This window comes from Meriones unguiculatus, chromosome 10 (assembly GCF_030254825.1).
Source record: "Meriones unguiculatus strain TT.TT164.6M chromosome 10, Bangor_MerUng_6.1, whole genome shotgun sequence".
Lineage (NCBI taxonomy): Eukaryota > Metazoa > Chordata > Mammalia > Rodentia > Muridae > Meriones > Meriones unguiculatus.
The window spans coordinates 64,932,115-64,948,546 of NC_083358.1; the positions used below are offsets into that span (position 1 = coordinate 64,932,115).

At 40.8% G+C, this 16,432-nt stretch overlaps 1 protein-coding gene across 4 annotated transcripts in view; it reads right to left on the minus strand.

The window, feature by feature from the left end:
• The window catches only part of Unc5c (unc-5 netrin receptor C), a 355,465-nt gene extending 339,073 nt beyond the window's left edge, over window positions 1-16,392 (minus strand). For all 4 annotated transcript variants that reach the window (XM_060392629.1, XM_060392628.1, XM_060392626.1 and 1 more), the window contains exon 1: window positions 15,500-16,392. In XM_060392629.1, coding sequence (XP_060248612.1) covers window positions 15,500-15,623 — 124 coding nt within the window. In that variant the 5' untranslated portion in view covers window positions 15,624-16,392. The remainder of the gene's footprint in view (window positions 1-15,499) is intronic.
• Window positions 16,393-16,432: the final 40 nt, after the last annotated feature.

Sequence of the window (16,432 nt, forward strand, 5' to 3'; positions counted from 1 at the left end):
GATCAATAAAGAATGCAACAACAATTCAATATTAAAAAGACAGGTTTTATTGCCAATATTAACAAGTGAACAGCTGGGAGAAGTCCTTGGCGCTCGAGGACTTCTGACTTGTAGACCTCCACAGCTCCAGTGAGAGTGCAACAGTGCTCAAAGTTCTTGTGCATAATTATTTGAGGGTTACTTGTTTCACATACTAGAGAAGCAAAGTTCTTTTTCACTACAAAGCCATGAATTGTAGGACAGAAAATCCGATGGGAATGGATCTCTAAGGCAAAGAAAACTGACCTTTTGGTTAATCTTTTAGCTTTCCATGACTGCAGAAGAGTATCTGAGATAATCAACATAAAGGAAGAAAAATTTATTTTCACTTATGGTTTCCAAGGTTTCAGCCTATGGTCAGTTGGCCATGTTGCTATTTTGGGGCATAAGTTATTGGGGTATAAAGTTATTGGGAATGCATAGGTGGGGCAAACCTGCTTGCCCCATGATGACCAGAAAGAGGAGTGAATGAAAAAAGGAAAAAAGAGAATTCCCATAACACATGGCCAGTAATCCATGGTTATTATCTAGTAATTGGGTAATAACCTCACTTCCTCCAATTATGTCCTCTCTCTCAAACATTCTATCACTTCCCGGTACTACTACTGGCTGGGTATCCGCCCTCATTCTCTGGGCATTTGAGATCCCCGCTAAAAACAGTCAGTGTCTAATGGATGCTGGATGCTCATTCTTCAGTCTGTTTGGGTTTCCATCTAGATACTAACACTCACCTCACTTGATCCAGAAGCTCTTAAATCAAGGTAAGAGAGAGGGAGGGAGAGAGAGAGGGAGAAAAAGAGAGGCCAGATCTTCCGTAGTGGACTGCCACAAAAAGCTGTGCTTATATTTATGCAAAAATCACAAATTCATTCAGCACCATTAAAATTTTAGATATCACATACTGCTCTTGTGTCAAATACTATGTCCTGTGCTAAAGACAACAGGACGATCAGGCACTGTGCTGGCACGTGGCTGGGAACACGAAAATAGCAGTCCAGATGGGTATGAGAGGTCATTTTGAAAATGAGTGAACTAAAAAGAAAAACGAACAGTGGGATTGGGAGTAGCAGGAGGAAGGGATAGAGCATGAGAAATGAATGTCCAGGGATGGAGTCAAAGAGAAGACTGGTTCTAAGCAAGTGGCTTGCAAAGGAGTGGGGGAGGGCTGTCCTGTTAGGGAGATAGCAGAATGACAAGTGCATAATCTGAAGATGAATCCTGGTGTGGGGAGACTATTCCCTCAGAAAAGTTTGTAGGATCTCAGTAGGACATACAAACACAACTAATCCTGCCAGCCAGGACTATTTAGAACTTTGACACAGGCAGGTACGAAGAGAAAGAGTTCCCATGGATGGCACTACACTTACCTGACTTCACTTTGCAGGCCGAGGAGGGGCGGAGAAACACACTCCACTTCAGTGCAATGGATATGCGTGAACACATTTAGGTAACATGCGCCTTTTGGAATGCACCGCTGTCGAACGCCTGAGTGTATTTCAAGTTAAACCTCAACTAAAATGTCCAGTCAATCATCAAAAACAATCCAGGTCACTTCTGTTGGCTTCTGTTTACAGAGTAAGACCCATGAAGGTAAGAGGTTTAAAAATTACATAGAGAAGACCCTACACCGCTGATTCTCGAGTTCCTATGAACTTTGTGTTTTGTTTTTTAAGTGACTGTTCCTTACGATAGCACTTAGGGAATGAGGGAGGTTGGAAATGAATGGACAGTAAATCTTGTGTTTGTATAAAGTGAACTAAAACGTATCTCTGCCTCCTAGGGGGGACTCTGAAGTGATGAATGACAGGACCTTGTTTGCTTATTCGTTTACTCCATCTATCTCACTGTGATGCTGAAAGGCCGAGAACTGCAGTAATCTGGGACGCGCTCTTTGGTTATGTACTTTCTATTGAGTGTACATATTTTGAAAAAAAAAAAGTTTTTTCTTCTTTAAACATTATAATGAAGCATTTCAAAGGATACAAAGCAAAAGAACAAAAGGATTAGCAATGTCACTATGAATCATAAAATACAACACTGAATATTCTTTGTAGCTGGGAAATTCCTCCTTTGCCCATATTCTTCTCAAAATACAGTCATTATTAAACCAACCATAAAATTTTCTTTTATAACTACGCACCGGAAAAGTTTCTTAAGGCAGAACTATAATCTTTGCAAATGTTCTTTTTAATTCTTACAGAACACGAGTTGCACATGGGTGTCTATGGGAACTGGAGAGCTCCACTGGCCACTCCCCGAATCCATTTAAAATATTTAATTACATGAAGTGTAGGCCAGTCCTAATACATGCGCAGATCCTTTTTCCACTCTACATGCACATATATTGAACAGGCTGGGCATCTAATTAATTTCTTTTTTTCATTTTGGCTTTTATTGTAATATGGACCCTGAACATATAAAGAACCCTGGCCTTACTTGGAAATTTTAGTTTAATTAAATTTTGCTTTTATACTAGGATCAGTAAATGCTTTGTAATGTTAAAAGTTTTGACATACTGAAGAAGGTTAATTGTTTCAATTCCTTTAGAAATAGTTTAAATATTAGCCAAAAAGCAGAGTTTGGTAATTAAATTTTCTTAATCTTTAACCTCCACTTTTACAAACATGGCAATGTATAGTTTTAAAAGAATAAATGGGTGTTTTTCACCTAATGTTATCAAATACTAGTTTTGTTGGACTATATTTTACATTCAGAACTTGGAATTGAAAAAAATATATTTGGGGGGGCTGGGGCGGTGGCTGCATGGTTGAGTACTTCTCTTTCTTTCAGAGAACCAGGGTTTGATTCCCAGCTCCAGCATGGCTCGCAACTCTGAACCAACTGTCAATTCCAGGGGATCACATGCTCTCCTCTGGCCTCCAGAGGCATAGCAAACACTGCTCCCAAAAATAAAAATAAATTTGTTCTTAAACTCATTATGAAGAAAATACTCTCCAAAGTATTTTAATGTAAAAATATTATAATTTGGTATAAAGTATGTGTTTTAAAAAAAGTGTCATTTAAAAAAAAATAAAGTATCGTCGGTAACACGCTTTTGTTGGTTCATAAGCTGTTCTTCTTCTTGATGTTAATCCCAGCTGAAAACAGTCCTCTCATTCTTGTAATAGAATTTTAGCAATGCCAAATGAAACCTGTTCCGTATTGTAGACATTTATGATAAGAATGAAATATCAGCAGCAATAACAAAGGCTAAAGTGCGTTAAGTGCTTTCTAGTGCCAAGAACAGTCCTCCGTTCTTCACTTTTCACAGCCCCATTCCTCCTTACAGTTCTATGACATCAGTACAACAATTGTTCTTATCTTTTACTCCCAACGGGAAGTGAAACGAAGATTTTTATACTTGTATGCAGTTGCCAGACACAAAGTTGAACACACATTTTACTCATCTTTGCCAAGGGACTCACAGACAGACTGGCAATATTTGCAGAACCAGTTGTCACAGAATACCCATTGTTCATATATATGAATGATTTTTAAAATAAATTTTGATTTATTTTACAGATTTCTTCAATTAGAAGATCATCAGATCCAAACATACAGACGCAGGCACACACTCACAGGTGTACACAGACAGGCAAACAGTGTATTTTTAATTTCCTGGCAGTCAAGGAAAGAAAGTTAGAGACAGAAGGAGAGAGGAAGGGAAGGAAAATGGAGAGAGAAGGAGAGGGGGGAGGGGAAGGGAACAGAGAGGGAGAGATTTGAGGCTGGGGGGAAGAAGAGATAAAGCCATTTATTTATGTGAATGCAGTCATGATAAATCTCAGAGTGGACATCAGCTATTTTAAGAAAAGCTTTGCAAGCATAAACAAATGCATTCAAAAGCTAATGTTTTTACTCCATTTTTTAAAAAATGTAGTTCATACCAAGAGGGGTGCATATTTTTTAAACTGTCCAAGAAAGTAACAGTCTATTACACAGCAGGGAATTATTTTCCTAAAAACTGTTCTAAACTAATGGAATAACTGTCCTATTTCAATCAATCTGGGATCATCTTATTATATTTTCAACATAATTTAATTTTATAATACAAGTTTGTGTATATGTACACATTTATTATGTAGCTAAGTACAATGACATCCTCTTTTCATTTCTTAATAGAATTAAATTTCATGCATTGCAAAAGAAAAAATGTATGGAAATAGCCATTTTAAAAATATGTTTTAGTCTTAAAAATAGGTTGAAAATTAAAAATAACAGTCCACTCCATTGGATGAAGGCATACTACCATCTGTTATTAATGTCTAAGTTATATACTAAGGACAAGATTATTCACCAAGGCCCTCATATAATATGTCAGTAAATGGGATTTGGGTTAGTAATTTAATTACATAAACTTCGACCATGTAAGCTCACAATTCATTCAAAATGAACATTTGCAGTGGCCTGAAATGAATTAAAACAGTTAATGACACTAAAGAGGACTTCTTGATTTTATTAAAAGATGTTTGTGTAAGAATCTATTCATGCAAAAGGGAAATCTCTGCTATGGCTAAAGAGTAAAGTTTTTTTTTTCATTTTTGTTATTATTCTTTTCAAAGAACTATAGGGTCATGTAATGATTTGCTTTCTATCCTGTAAAAATATATACTCACTTAATTTCAAAGTACAAATAAGTAGAAGATGTGACACTTATGGTCAGAGAACAGAACTCAGAATTCTGAGAGCAAGAAAACAGGATGAGAATCCAAGGGGACAGTGCGAAGATGCTCAGTAAGCCTGTGCACACGAAATTGGGGTCACGTGAAGACCTGGGCTCCACCCTCCTGACTTATGCGGGGTTTTGCTAATGGCCTGATAATAAGGAAGGGGGAGGTGGGTATGGAGGTCTCCTAGTACTTGAGAGTGGTGTTAGCATGACAGCTGCTGATTAATTACTGCCTGGTTCTCCACTCACACATCAGATGACTGAGCAGCCCTGTTCAGCATCACAGAGCTTTCACAGTTACAGAACACTGGCTGGGAGAATACTTTCAGATGATTACAAGAGATTTGCAGATTCTAGAATAATCGACAGGATCCATTTTTTTTTTCCTTTCAGATGCCTAAAATGTCCATTAGAAATTTTTCTATAGGAGAAATGTTTGTTTAAGAACCTGGTGTTGGGGGTTGATGTGAGCATTTGAGCCTTCACTTCCATCACAGGTAACATGGACATATCACAAAGCTTTGAAAACATTAACCCAGAGGTCTTTTATAAATATTAGCGAGTATTAAATTATACCCATGCTTCCCTTGTTCCCTTCCCAGACACTGCTCCCCACGCACACACACAACTGCATGGATGGGCTCCCTGCAATTTTAAAGTACATTGAAAAATAAACATTGTAGCTAATAGCAAAAGAAAAAAAAAAAAACCTTCACTTTAAATGAACTTCTCAAGGCATCGCATGTGAATGCCATCCCCTATGGAAACAACTCCTTTATAATGTCAGCTTAAACTACTCCAGATGATTTCTTTCAAAGCCTCCCTTTTAAGGCCATCATTGCCACTTATTATCTTGTTATATAGACTGCTACTTTTGTTTCATCACAAATCTTTGCCTGTTTAGTAGCAGCCTGCTACCACTATCAGATGGCATTTGTTTTACTTAATGTACATAGTTTCAGAAAAAAAAAACACAGAACGGCTATTACTGCATTCTATGAAAACATGCCAGTGTACATTTAGCTGACGCAGCATCAGCTGGTATTTAAACTGGGCTTAGCTAATGGACTTTTAATGTCAGCGGGGTTATGTGCAGTTACTGGCTATTAGCAGAAATGGTTCCTTTCTATAAAAATCACTTTTCCTCAAGTGTGTTGTTTGAACATTCCTTTCCCTAATTTAGTGACTGTCACTGAATGCTAAATAAACCAAAGGACTCTGGAGTCTACTGTTATCTTTAAGATCCTCTTTTTAACTTTGCAATTCAGCATTAAACAGGCAACCTTTCCCATTAACGTTTAGACTTGTAATCACAAAACTTTGTGAAGAATTATTTTTACCTTGTCGTTTTCCACGTTGTACTGTGTACATTTCTGGAGGATGGGTGCATGATGGTGTGTCCAATATCGTTATCAGAATCCTAGAATTTGTGTGCTTTTAGAAATCGCAGTCCAAAATTGCCAAAAATTTGGAAGTGTCTATATGCTAATAGCCACTACCTAGTGACATTTGGATGGGTCTATAAATAATTATTATTATACTTAATGTAAGCAAGAAGCATATAACTGCCACATCCTAAATGAAAATCTGGATGTTTTCGGCACAGGTAACTTTCTTTGGCCACTTAAGTAAAAGTTTCATTGCCTATTGTGATAACACTGAAAATAATGCCACTGATATGGCAGCTGTGGGAAACCAAGAAGATTTATCACAATTCTGTTTTTACAAGAAGGAAATAGACCATCCCCGGATTCTGAGCAACAGAGAAGAGCCCAGCTGGCCTTGCCTTCATTGGGCCCATGAATAAGGTCACTTCACATATGGCATTCCAAAACAATGCTGACTCTCTTAGAGAAGTCAAAAACATGTTCTCCCTGAATGCTTGGAAGTGGATATTCTACTGAACATAGACATTCAACTCCAGTCAGTGAACGAGAGTCCACCATAAGACAAGGGGGGGGGGAAGAAGACAGAAGTTCTGCACTTGTTTGTCATAGGTCATGGAAAGGCGACATCACTTGGAAACAGTAAATGTGTCTCTGTCAGATGAGACAGCCTCTACACCACACAATGAAATAACTTAGCAATTTCCCAAGACATCTTTTTGCAGAAACATGGGTTGTAATTTTTTAAGAAACCTGTGATTAAACCAAAACTACCAGTTTACAATCACCTTCATGAATGAGCTTAATAAATAAAACTAAAATATTTGATAGGTTCCATTTTTTTGGGGGGGGATATGGCCGAATCTGTTTGAGATACATGTTCTTTTTCTAAAGCATCAAGATGTGTTCTGCGTACACAGTGCATACTCCTATTATTAACATACACATTCATAGGAAATTATCAAACTGCATTTACCTAATTTTTATAAATATTTATTGCATTAAAACCTCTGTGAGAAATTATCATTCTAGAAAAATTATACTTATTTAATTTGATGAAAATAACATGTAAGTCTTTCATGTGCTTCGTAATAAATTCAATAAAATAACTGCCTCCCCTTTGCAACTGGGGAGGCACACATACAGCTGGCACCTTCCCCAGCCATCTTTCTACTTTTCTTAATAACGTTATTGCAAATAAATTATAACTGTTTTACTGTGGTCATTTTCATTACTTACACATAGATATATATGTATGTGTAGTAGTGGTATAAAAATAAACATTTAGTTCAGCCAATATACCTGGAGAAGCAAACAGTGATGACATTCTCTTAATGCACTATACTTCTATTAAGTCAGCTCCACTTTAGCAAATTCTTTTTTTCAGAACGATTGTCCCTAAGAATTCTCATAAATTTTGAACATAATGCTATCAGATTTCTTCCAAGCAGGTGAGCCTTAGGAAACAACAGGGTATTGTTGTCTATGGCAATGTTTAACAAGGCAGTTCAAGACTAAGTAACACATTTCCTAAAGATCACTGCTGGGTCTCTGCCAGAGTGCTCATCTAATTCCCAGTCCAGCATGCCCAAATAGGTACACACAAGATCAAGATATAACCTAACAAACACAGTCTTTGAAAATACTCTGAAAATCCATTTCCTATGTCACTTGAATAAGACAACCAGGACATGATTAATATAAAAGTTTTATGTCATAACGTCTTCAATATTATGAGGAGAAATCAATCTTAAGTCTCTGTTTCAGAACTAATAATGAATCATAAACAAAACGAAACAAACCCCCCTCCATCTTCCCTCCACTCCTGAAAGAAACCACCGAAACGAGTTTCTGTTTTCCAGGGTGAAAGCCCTGTGGGTGAGGGGCAAGTGTCAGCTTCCTTCATCCTTGTGCAGAGTGCTTAAGCCAATTTTAAGTTACAGTCTCACTTCATCATCTTGTAAGAGATCCAGAATGAAGGCTGAAGATTGCCAAAGAAAATGAGAGGCAATGTAATTACTGTTTTATTTAGAATGATTTCAGTATTGCTACTTGCTAAACTTGAGTCTTTCCACTGGGTGGCCACAATGTGTACATTTTGCAAAGTCTTTACTCAAAGGAGATAAAACATATCACTTTTCTTTTGACCAAAAGCCAAACAGAGTAAACATATATGAAATACCCATAATCTTCAAAGTCCAGTTACCAGAAATTACTTGTCTTTCCTGTCTTCAAGTGTTTTTGTTGGGGTATAATTTGGGAGTTGTTTGGCTTAGATTACAGATAACTTATATCTTAAAACCCACAAAACAGTCCTATGGTCACTGACTGTCATTTTCAGCTCCTGTCAAAGAGATTGACCATCTGCTTAATTTTCAAAGGAGTTGTTCAAAGGACTTTTTCAGTTCTTGTTATCCCAAAAAAGATAGCACAATGATTTAGAATCTTTAAGAACAAGTACCAAACTTTTAGCTTTACAGAGACTAGAATGGTCCAAAACTCCTTCCTCTAATTTTAATCTTACACTTGACTTTTCTTTGCCAATGATTAGAAATGTTGTTACATCATGCAGCCTAACACATTGTACAAAACTTCTGTTGTCTGGGAGAATGTATCTTATGAATTAACTTTACATGAAAAATTTTCTTCACAAAGGGTATGCTTCTAAACTTTCATATTATTCCTTTTATGCTACTTTTATAATTTCTACAGCCACATTAGTTTTCATGAGCTGGAAGAAACAAAGTCTACATTTATCTTCCTGGACATATTTGAGTTAATAAGGGGACTACAAATACAAATTAAATATGCATCAACTTTAAAATCAACTTTCCTAAATAAGCCTTTCCTTTCCATAGGAAAAATAAAACACAATGAATTATATTTAAGTTCAAGTAGTGTATAATTAAATAATCAATTAAGACATTGACTAAATATGTGAAATGTTAACACTTATCAATAAACTTGTTAAATGTAATGAAGGAGTTTTTGTTTGGCATCTTTATCTGGACAAAAAGATAGTTTGTGTTCATCTTACAAGGCCTTTTTACTGCTCTCATAATTGCTGAGAAATGAAACTAGCCACAGGAGCCACATGACACAATGATTAATGAAGGTAAACCCCTCTATACTCACAACATTTTAAAATAAATAAGGCTTGTAACTCTGGAGTTAAATTTGATTAATCAATACTGTATGCTAATAGGATGATGTTAGCCCTATTATATGAAATAAGAACTCCAACAGGCATGTCAATATGAGGAAGGCTCACCTTGTCTCATTTCTCTTCCATAGGAAAATAACACTCAGTATGTTGCTTAATTGAAGGAGGATATTCCCCAAACATTGGGGTTTTCAGATGTTATGCTTCACTTTGCAATACAAAGCACCTTTGAGTTCCTGTTCTTTGCTAATAAAAGGTATACTGGTGTAAGGACAAATATCTGCGTGTTAGGCACTTTCATGTAGCTTGCTTTCTAAGTTATAACTTCAGTTTAATTGATGTCACAGGATTTTAGCATTATGTGGGGAAGGATGAATTATGTTTATGTGCCTAATTTCAAGGACATTCTTTTGCATATTTCAAAACTTCATTGTTTAAATCTGTGGGGAAAGCAATGCTCAGGATGAGAGAAAGCCCATATTTCAAATGCAAGTCAAAACTTTTCAATAAATTCTCACATTATAGCTTGATATCTTCTAATGTTTTCCTTATAAAGAGTGTGATTATTTGCAACATACCTTTCAGATTTTCTTAAGAAGGCATTTTGACATATCCAAAACTAGCAGAGAAGAAAAACACACTCAGTACTTCTGATACTGTGAGTTCACAGAGGTATTTGCACGAAATACTTTTTTTTATTAAAACTTCTATAAATTTTAACACAAATGTTCTCACAACAAGTTAAACTACAGGTTACAATATTTTTTTAAGAATTATGAATAAGAAAACAGTAGCATTTTAAAATTACTCCTGAAAATGTGCCTTAATAAAGTAGCACAAAACTATCACTGAGTTTCCATTAAAAACATCCTTGAACTGAATGCTACTCTCTGTATCAGGTTTCAGATTCATGCAGTCCTTCTTCACAAATACCAGCAATAATTAACACCAGCGAGTAGTTGAAGTAGAGAGTCCATACATATGTTCAAAACCTGTTGATTAAGATTGAGACAGAGACAGCGATAACACTGAGAGATAAAGAGGAGAATAGAGGAAGAGGGAACTGAGAGAAGATAGGTGATTTGGGAGTAAGTGCAGAAGTTAACTGCCAATAATTTAAATCAGAAGGACAGCTTTGTGGGAGAAATAACTGTTTTTCTTAACTGTTTTCTTAACTTTAGTTTTGTTTTAAAAGTTGGTCAGAATCAACATGTGAAGAAATATCAGTGTTTATTGCATATGTCACTGCATTTACAAGCAATTAAATATTAAAATTCAAACAGTGTTTGAATAAATTTAAATCCTGGTGCATTCCTCTCACTTTCTGTCAGAGTTTTACAAAGTTGGAAGGCAAGAACTAATTATTTTCTATGAGCTACCTATTGCTCTAGTTGATTGACACACACTAACTCAACCCTTGTATGATATATGGTATGTATTTTTCTCAGTTTACATGGGCGGAAACCAAGGTACTGAAAGGTTAAACAACTTAAGCATGGTCACATGGCTAGGAGATGCTGGGAGAATTCTGAAGCATTCTACTAACTAAACAACAGACTCACAGTATTAGCAGTTCTTAGCTTGTACCTCCCCAAAGCCAGACAAAATAGTCATTGACTCTAAGTAATAGATAGGGGTGGGGCTATAGCTTCATGGCATAGCTTCACTTGTCTAGCACACTATGTATAGATACCCAGATTCAGCCCCTCTACCAAAGTGGAGGGTCATCTGAATATAATACTGTTGAAATGGAAACTTAACTTCAAGAAAACCCCACTTCCAACATGGGCATGGTGGTAGACAGTTGTAATCCAGGAACTGGATGAGGGTGGGGGCCAAGGTGGGTGGATCATGAGTTCACAGCCCACATGGGAGGTGGGGAAGCATGAATCAGAGTATATGTCTGGACTGGTTCAACTCTCAAGTGTCTCTTTCCTACCACTTGTGACCAATCATTATCATTAATCTTCTAAAAACAGAAATTTTGAAACTGTCCCCACGATCACCATCACTCATGATAGAATCCTGGCCTCCTTGACAGAAGGAACATAGCTGTGCCCACTATTATACTTCAGAAAGTAATATGCAGACAGATCTGTCTTGAGGTGGAACACAGTTTATTCACATCTAAGTCTCCAGTAAGAAGCACACAATCTGGGACTTGTTTGCTCTGCAATGCCACTACTAATATCATTCTGGTCAAATGAGCTCAAAGGTGCCCTGCGCAGGAAATGGGAACAGATTTGTTTTTAAGTTCCACAGAAACAAAGGTCAAGTGAAAGATCTAAGCTGAAACTTCAAGGCTGGAGTCTCTAGGCTCAACTTCAACCCACAAGGTCTTCCAGAAATGGCTACAGCCCCTAGTGCTAATGTTTCTTCTGAAAGTGACTCCCTCTGCTGCTCCAGCAAATCCTTGACCTAAATCAGAAAAGCGCTCTGTGCAGTTAGGGCCTAATGGAGTACACTCTCCCTCCTCATGCTAATAGGAGAATATAGCACACATTACAAGACAGTTATATTTAAGTCTCAACAATAACACTAAATAAGCAAAGAGGGTTCACCTCATACAGCCCTCATGCCTTCCTTTCCTCCTTAGGGGAGTTGCTTAAAAGATATTGGTGTGGATTCTAAGGATGGTTTGTTTCCAGGGTATAAAGATAGATACTTTAAATGATCCTTCCTTGCTTAACACTCATGTTTATTATAATGTAATGATTTCTTTGTTTTACTGACAGAGTCTGGCTTTGTTGTACAGGCTGGCTTTGAACTTACATTCCTCATACTTTGCCTCCTTCAGTGGGACTCTTACAGGTATATGCCACCACATTCTGCCATGACACCTCATTTTTTTTAAACCAGTGCTTGAAAAGTTTGTTCTCTGAAGGTTCTTAATCATTATATAAGTTAGAATGCCCAGAATTACTTGTCTAACAAAAGCCAACTTGACTATTTTCCCTTATTGGAAATCTCCATTGTGTCCATACATGAATTTGTCCTACCAATTATGCCATATGTGAGAGAAAAGCCATCAAATATGGTTGTCATCAAAACCCACTGTCAACTTGTAACACATAAAGTCATGAAAGTACTTTTTATTCCTCTATGGAAAGAAGTGTTTTACATATCTTAAAACACTATAAATTTATGCAATAAGACAATTAACTCTGAACAGTCTCTAACAGTTTTCTGGTCTGAATTTGGAGGTGTTAGCACACATAACACTAGTTGGTGGCAGATAAGAGAGACATTATGATGTGTAAGGGATTCTTCATACATATACATACACACACACACACACACACACACACACCTTGCCTTTCTTAGTACAAATATTTCATTCTTGGAAGTCAGGAGCCCTGAAAATCCCCTAGGGTGGAGGTTTCCCAGCAATCATCAATGAAACAGTGAGAGCACAGGCAGAGAGGGGAAAGTTGTTGCCCACTGCTTACAGATTTTCCCTAGGACCCTTTTAAAATGACTGCTGTCTGTCTTTAAACCACAGTTTCAAAACTCCTTCACTCACAAATAATACCCCTTCTGTTCTTCTATCTTAAGCACTGGTTTTTTTTTTGTCTTGTTTTGTTTTGTTCTTTTTCCTCCCTAGACTGTTTTCAACTAGATATATATTTTCAAAAGCTTCTAATTTTCACAGTACTGCTCCAACAGATTATAAACCTTCCTCACATTGTAAAGTACTTAATGAATGTCTCTGTTCTAATTGCATATGCACTTCCATTCATAAAAATAGTCCACTGGGGTCATTAAGGCATCAGAACTAGCAAATGCTACACCTTTAGGGTATGTGTGGGAGCTCTAGTGTAAAGTGAAGAGAAAGGAGACACACTGGAGAAAATGGGAGCCTGCCCACCAGACCATCCTACAGTAAATGACTTCAGAAAAAAGTGTTAACAGCAGGTCAGTAGTAAACAGGCCTGGCTAATGAGTAGCAGCCACAGGGACAGTAGCTGATAGCAGATTTCTGTGCTTTACACTTCCTTTGATGTCTCACAGATAACACAGAAAGAGCTGGTGTTCTGGAACGCGGAGGATAACAAAGATAGAAGTAGGAGTCCTGCATCTCAGACCACACGATTTGAAGGAAAAAAAAATGTTATTCTCCCTGAACGAAAGTAAATGGAGAAAGACCACACCGAACCCCACATACACCCTGCTGAACCTGCTTTTCTTTTTCTAAGATCATCATTAATCCTCAACCTTTGACTTGTCTGCTGTAGATGGAGAAAAAGTGCAAGAGGCACAGAGTGCTCCAGTTCCTTCCCTTTCAGTCTATGCTTCCTTCTTTCAATATTAATCCACTTATAGTCCCCTGTTTGATTATCTCTATTGATCCTTCTCCTACCCAGTCTTTTTAATTTGGTTGTTGTAAGCTCTCCACAGGGATCCTGCCTCCTTTCGGCATCTTGGGGGACTTTAACATGCCCTTTTCCCAAACCATCCCTTACCTGCCCCTCACCCCCAGTGGCTTAGTCCTTTGTGCACCCAATAACACCAAGGAATTCCAGCAGGAGTCAACACAGCCGATTCCAGAACTGTTCATCAGGTTGCTCACTAGGGCTTCCCAAGATCCTCCTCTAAGCATTTCTGGCTAGCGTCCTGAGAACTTCTGACCAATTTCAAGAAATGTAGGCTTTCTAAAACAGATTCTCTTGAGCATGGTCATATGTGCTCCTGGGGTGTACATAAGAAAACCAGAGCTGACTCAGAAGGATGAGAGGCATCTGTCTAGAAAGGAAGGGGAGATTCATGAGCGTGGCCACTCACTGTAGCAGGAAAAATTTACTCCCTAAGTAGTTATCTCTGATAAGCACTGTCTTGCTAGTCATGTACCTCTTCACAAGCACCAGACTGGCCTGCCTCTGGGCTGGCTGCCTTCCACTTTCATCACCCCCTCTCTGCACCGGTGCCTTAAGATTTTAAGAAATGTAGTCTGCATTAGAGATAAGCCAGTCTGTGAGCATCGTTGGAGGAGCCAGGAAGGTTACTGCTTGTTCTCTCAAGCTCTCCAAATTCATAAAGGAGTGGAACAAACCAGACGTGTGTGTGTGTGTGTGTGTGTGTGTGTGTGTGTGTGTGTGTGTGTCGCGCACAGGGAAGGGAAATTGCTGCCTCTCTTTCCAGGCAAAGCAGTATTGCCTCCTGGCGATACACGTAAAATAAATAAACAAATGCATTTTAAAACATTCGAGAGAAGGATCCGGGTGGGAACTGGGCTTAGATAAAAGGTTATGTGCCTAGATGACCTGAGAGACTCCAGAAAGGGCAGCTTGTGTTCTTTTTCTCTGCCTTTCTCTTTTATCCACTTTACAGACCTAAGGCGGGGAGTTGCAACTACTCCCCCACCTCCCCCACACCCCAAACTCAATGAGGAAGAAGAGATCCCACAAGATGTCCCTCAGTCTGGGTGCTTCCCCTCTGCCCTATGCATCCCCAACTCTGGACCACTGTCCTCCTAGCCTGGCTTTGCTCAGAGCTCCACACACTTACTTCAAGGCTTCTATGCGTTAAAATGTCAGTTGTGAATTGGTTAGCGGCGCCGCTTCCCCCCCCCCCCCCGGGGAGGGTGCACATTTGATTAGCACAGCTAGAGTCTCCCACCAGAGCTGTGGGTTTGAAGTTTTTCAAGGGTCTTCTGGCGGGAGGGTGACACGGAGGGGCTGTTAGTGGAGAGGCAGGCACGCCAGCAGCCTGTCCTTTCTGGGCGAATTGAGCATCCCCATAGCGCCCCAGCAGCAGTCTAGGGGCACTGGCGCCTATGGGTCCTCGGCGGTAATGGACAGATTTTCTTAGCTGAGATGCAAGAAGACCCTGCAAGCCTAGGCAATGCACACCGCGGGGAGCTTCTGCGCATAAGACATACCGGGGCGCGCGTATGGCACACCACACCGACGCTACCCAAAGCCTCTGAAAACCCCCGAGTGTACAATAGTCAACAACGTGCGCGTGGGGGGGTGGCTGAAAGTGTAAAAGACACCCCAGAATCTCAGAGGCGCAGAGGCAGCGGCTACACTTCCACAGCCCGTGTCCCTCCTTGCCCATCACCTCCGGAACGGAGACTGAAAACCTGGTTTCCTAACTAGTTTGGAAAGTGGGATTTAAAGTGGTTTCCAGTGAGGGCAACCAGGCAGACGAGGAAGCTAGGCGCCCCAGGGACAAGGAGAGGTATGAAAAGAGGGAAGGCAGAAGCGAAGGGAGGTGACCGCCGCGCCCTGCGGACCCCCTTACCTTGAGCGGCCGAGCCGGTGCCGCTGGCGCTGAGCAGGGCCAGGGCAGGTAACACAAGCATCTGCAGCACGTATCCTAGTCCCAGTCCGCAGCGGGCCGCTGTCGCCCTCAGACCTTTCCTCATCGTCGGCAGAGGTGTGCGGGGAAGGGAAACGCCACCAGGAGACGCACAAACAGCAGAAAGCCCCGCCGGGCAGAAGGCTGAATCCGGCCACCGCCAGGCAGTCCTGAGAAATAACAGCAGCCCAGAGCACCACTCTCCACTTTCTCCAAGGGCAGGGGCCAAAGGGGGTGGAGAGGAGCCTCCGAGGAGGAGTTTGAAGGTCCCTCGTCCACTGCGCCTAGCCACTGACGTCTCCCGCCTGCGAGTGCTCTGCCCCCAATAGGGAGGTGCAGGGAGGCGCAGCGCGGCCACCACCGCGGCTCTCCCGCAGCTCCACCGCCAGCCGAGCGGGCGCTGCTCTCGGGTCCCCGGGCCCGCGGGGGATCGCACGGGCGGCGGGGAGGGGTGGTAGCAGGAGCGGGAGGAGAGGCGAGCGGCCGAGGCGCTCCCGTGCGCCCGAGAGAGACGCCCCAGCTTCCGCTCGCCCGCCGACGGTCCGGCGACGGTCGCCTCCCGGAGTGGGGCGAGCGGGGGGGGGGTCCTGGGAGGCGCTGGCAGAGGAGGCGTGGAGGGCGCGGCCCCACTCCGCGCGAGGGGAAAGCGACGGCGGGAGCGCGCTCGCCCGCCCGCCCGCCTTATGTAAGCGGGGATGGAGCGAGATCCACGCCTCGCGCGGAAGGTGGAGTCCGCAGGGTTCGCTCGCTCACTCGCTCCAGCGCTGACAAGGGACACCTGGGGGCAGAAGCAACCGCGGCCAGGGGCAGCGCAGCATCCCGCCGGGCGCCAGACTCCTGCTCCGCCAGAGCTTCGGGCGCGCCTCGGGCCACTTG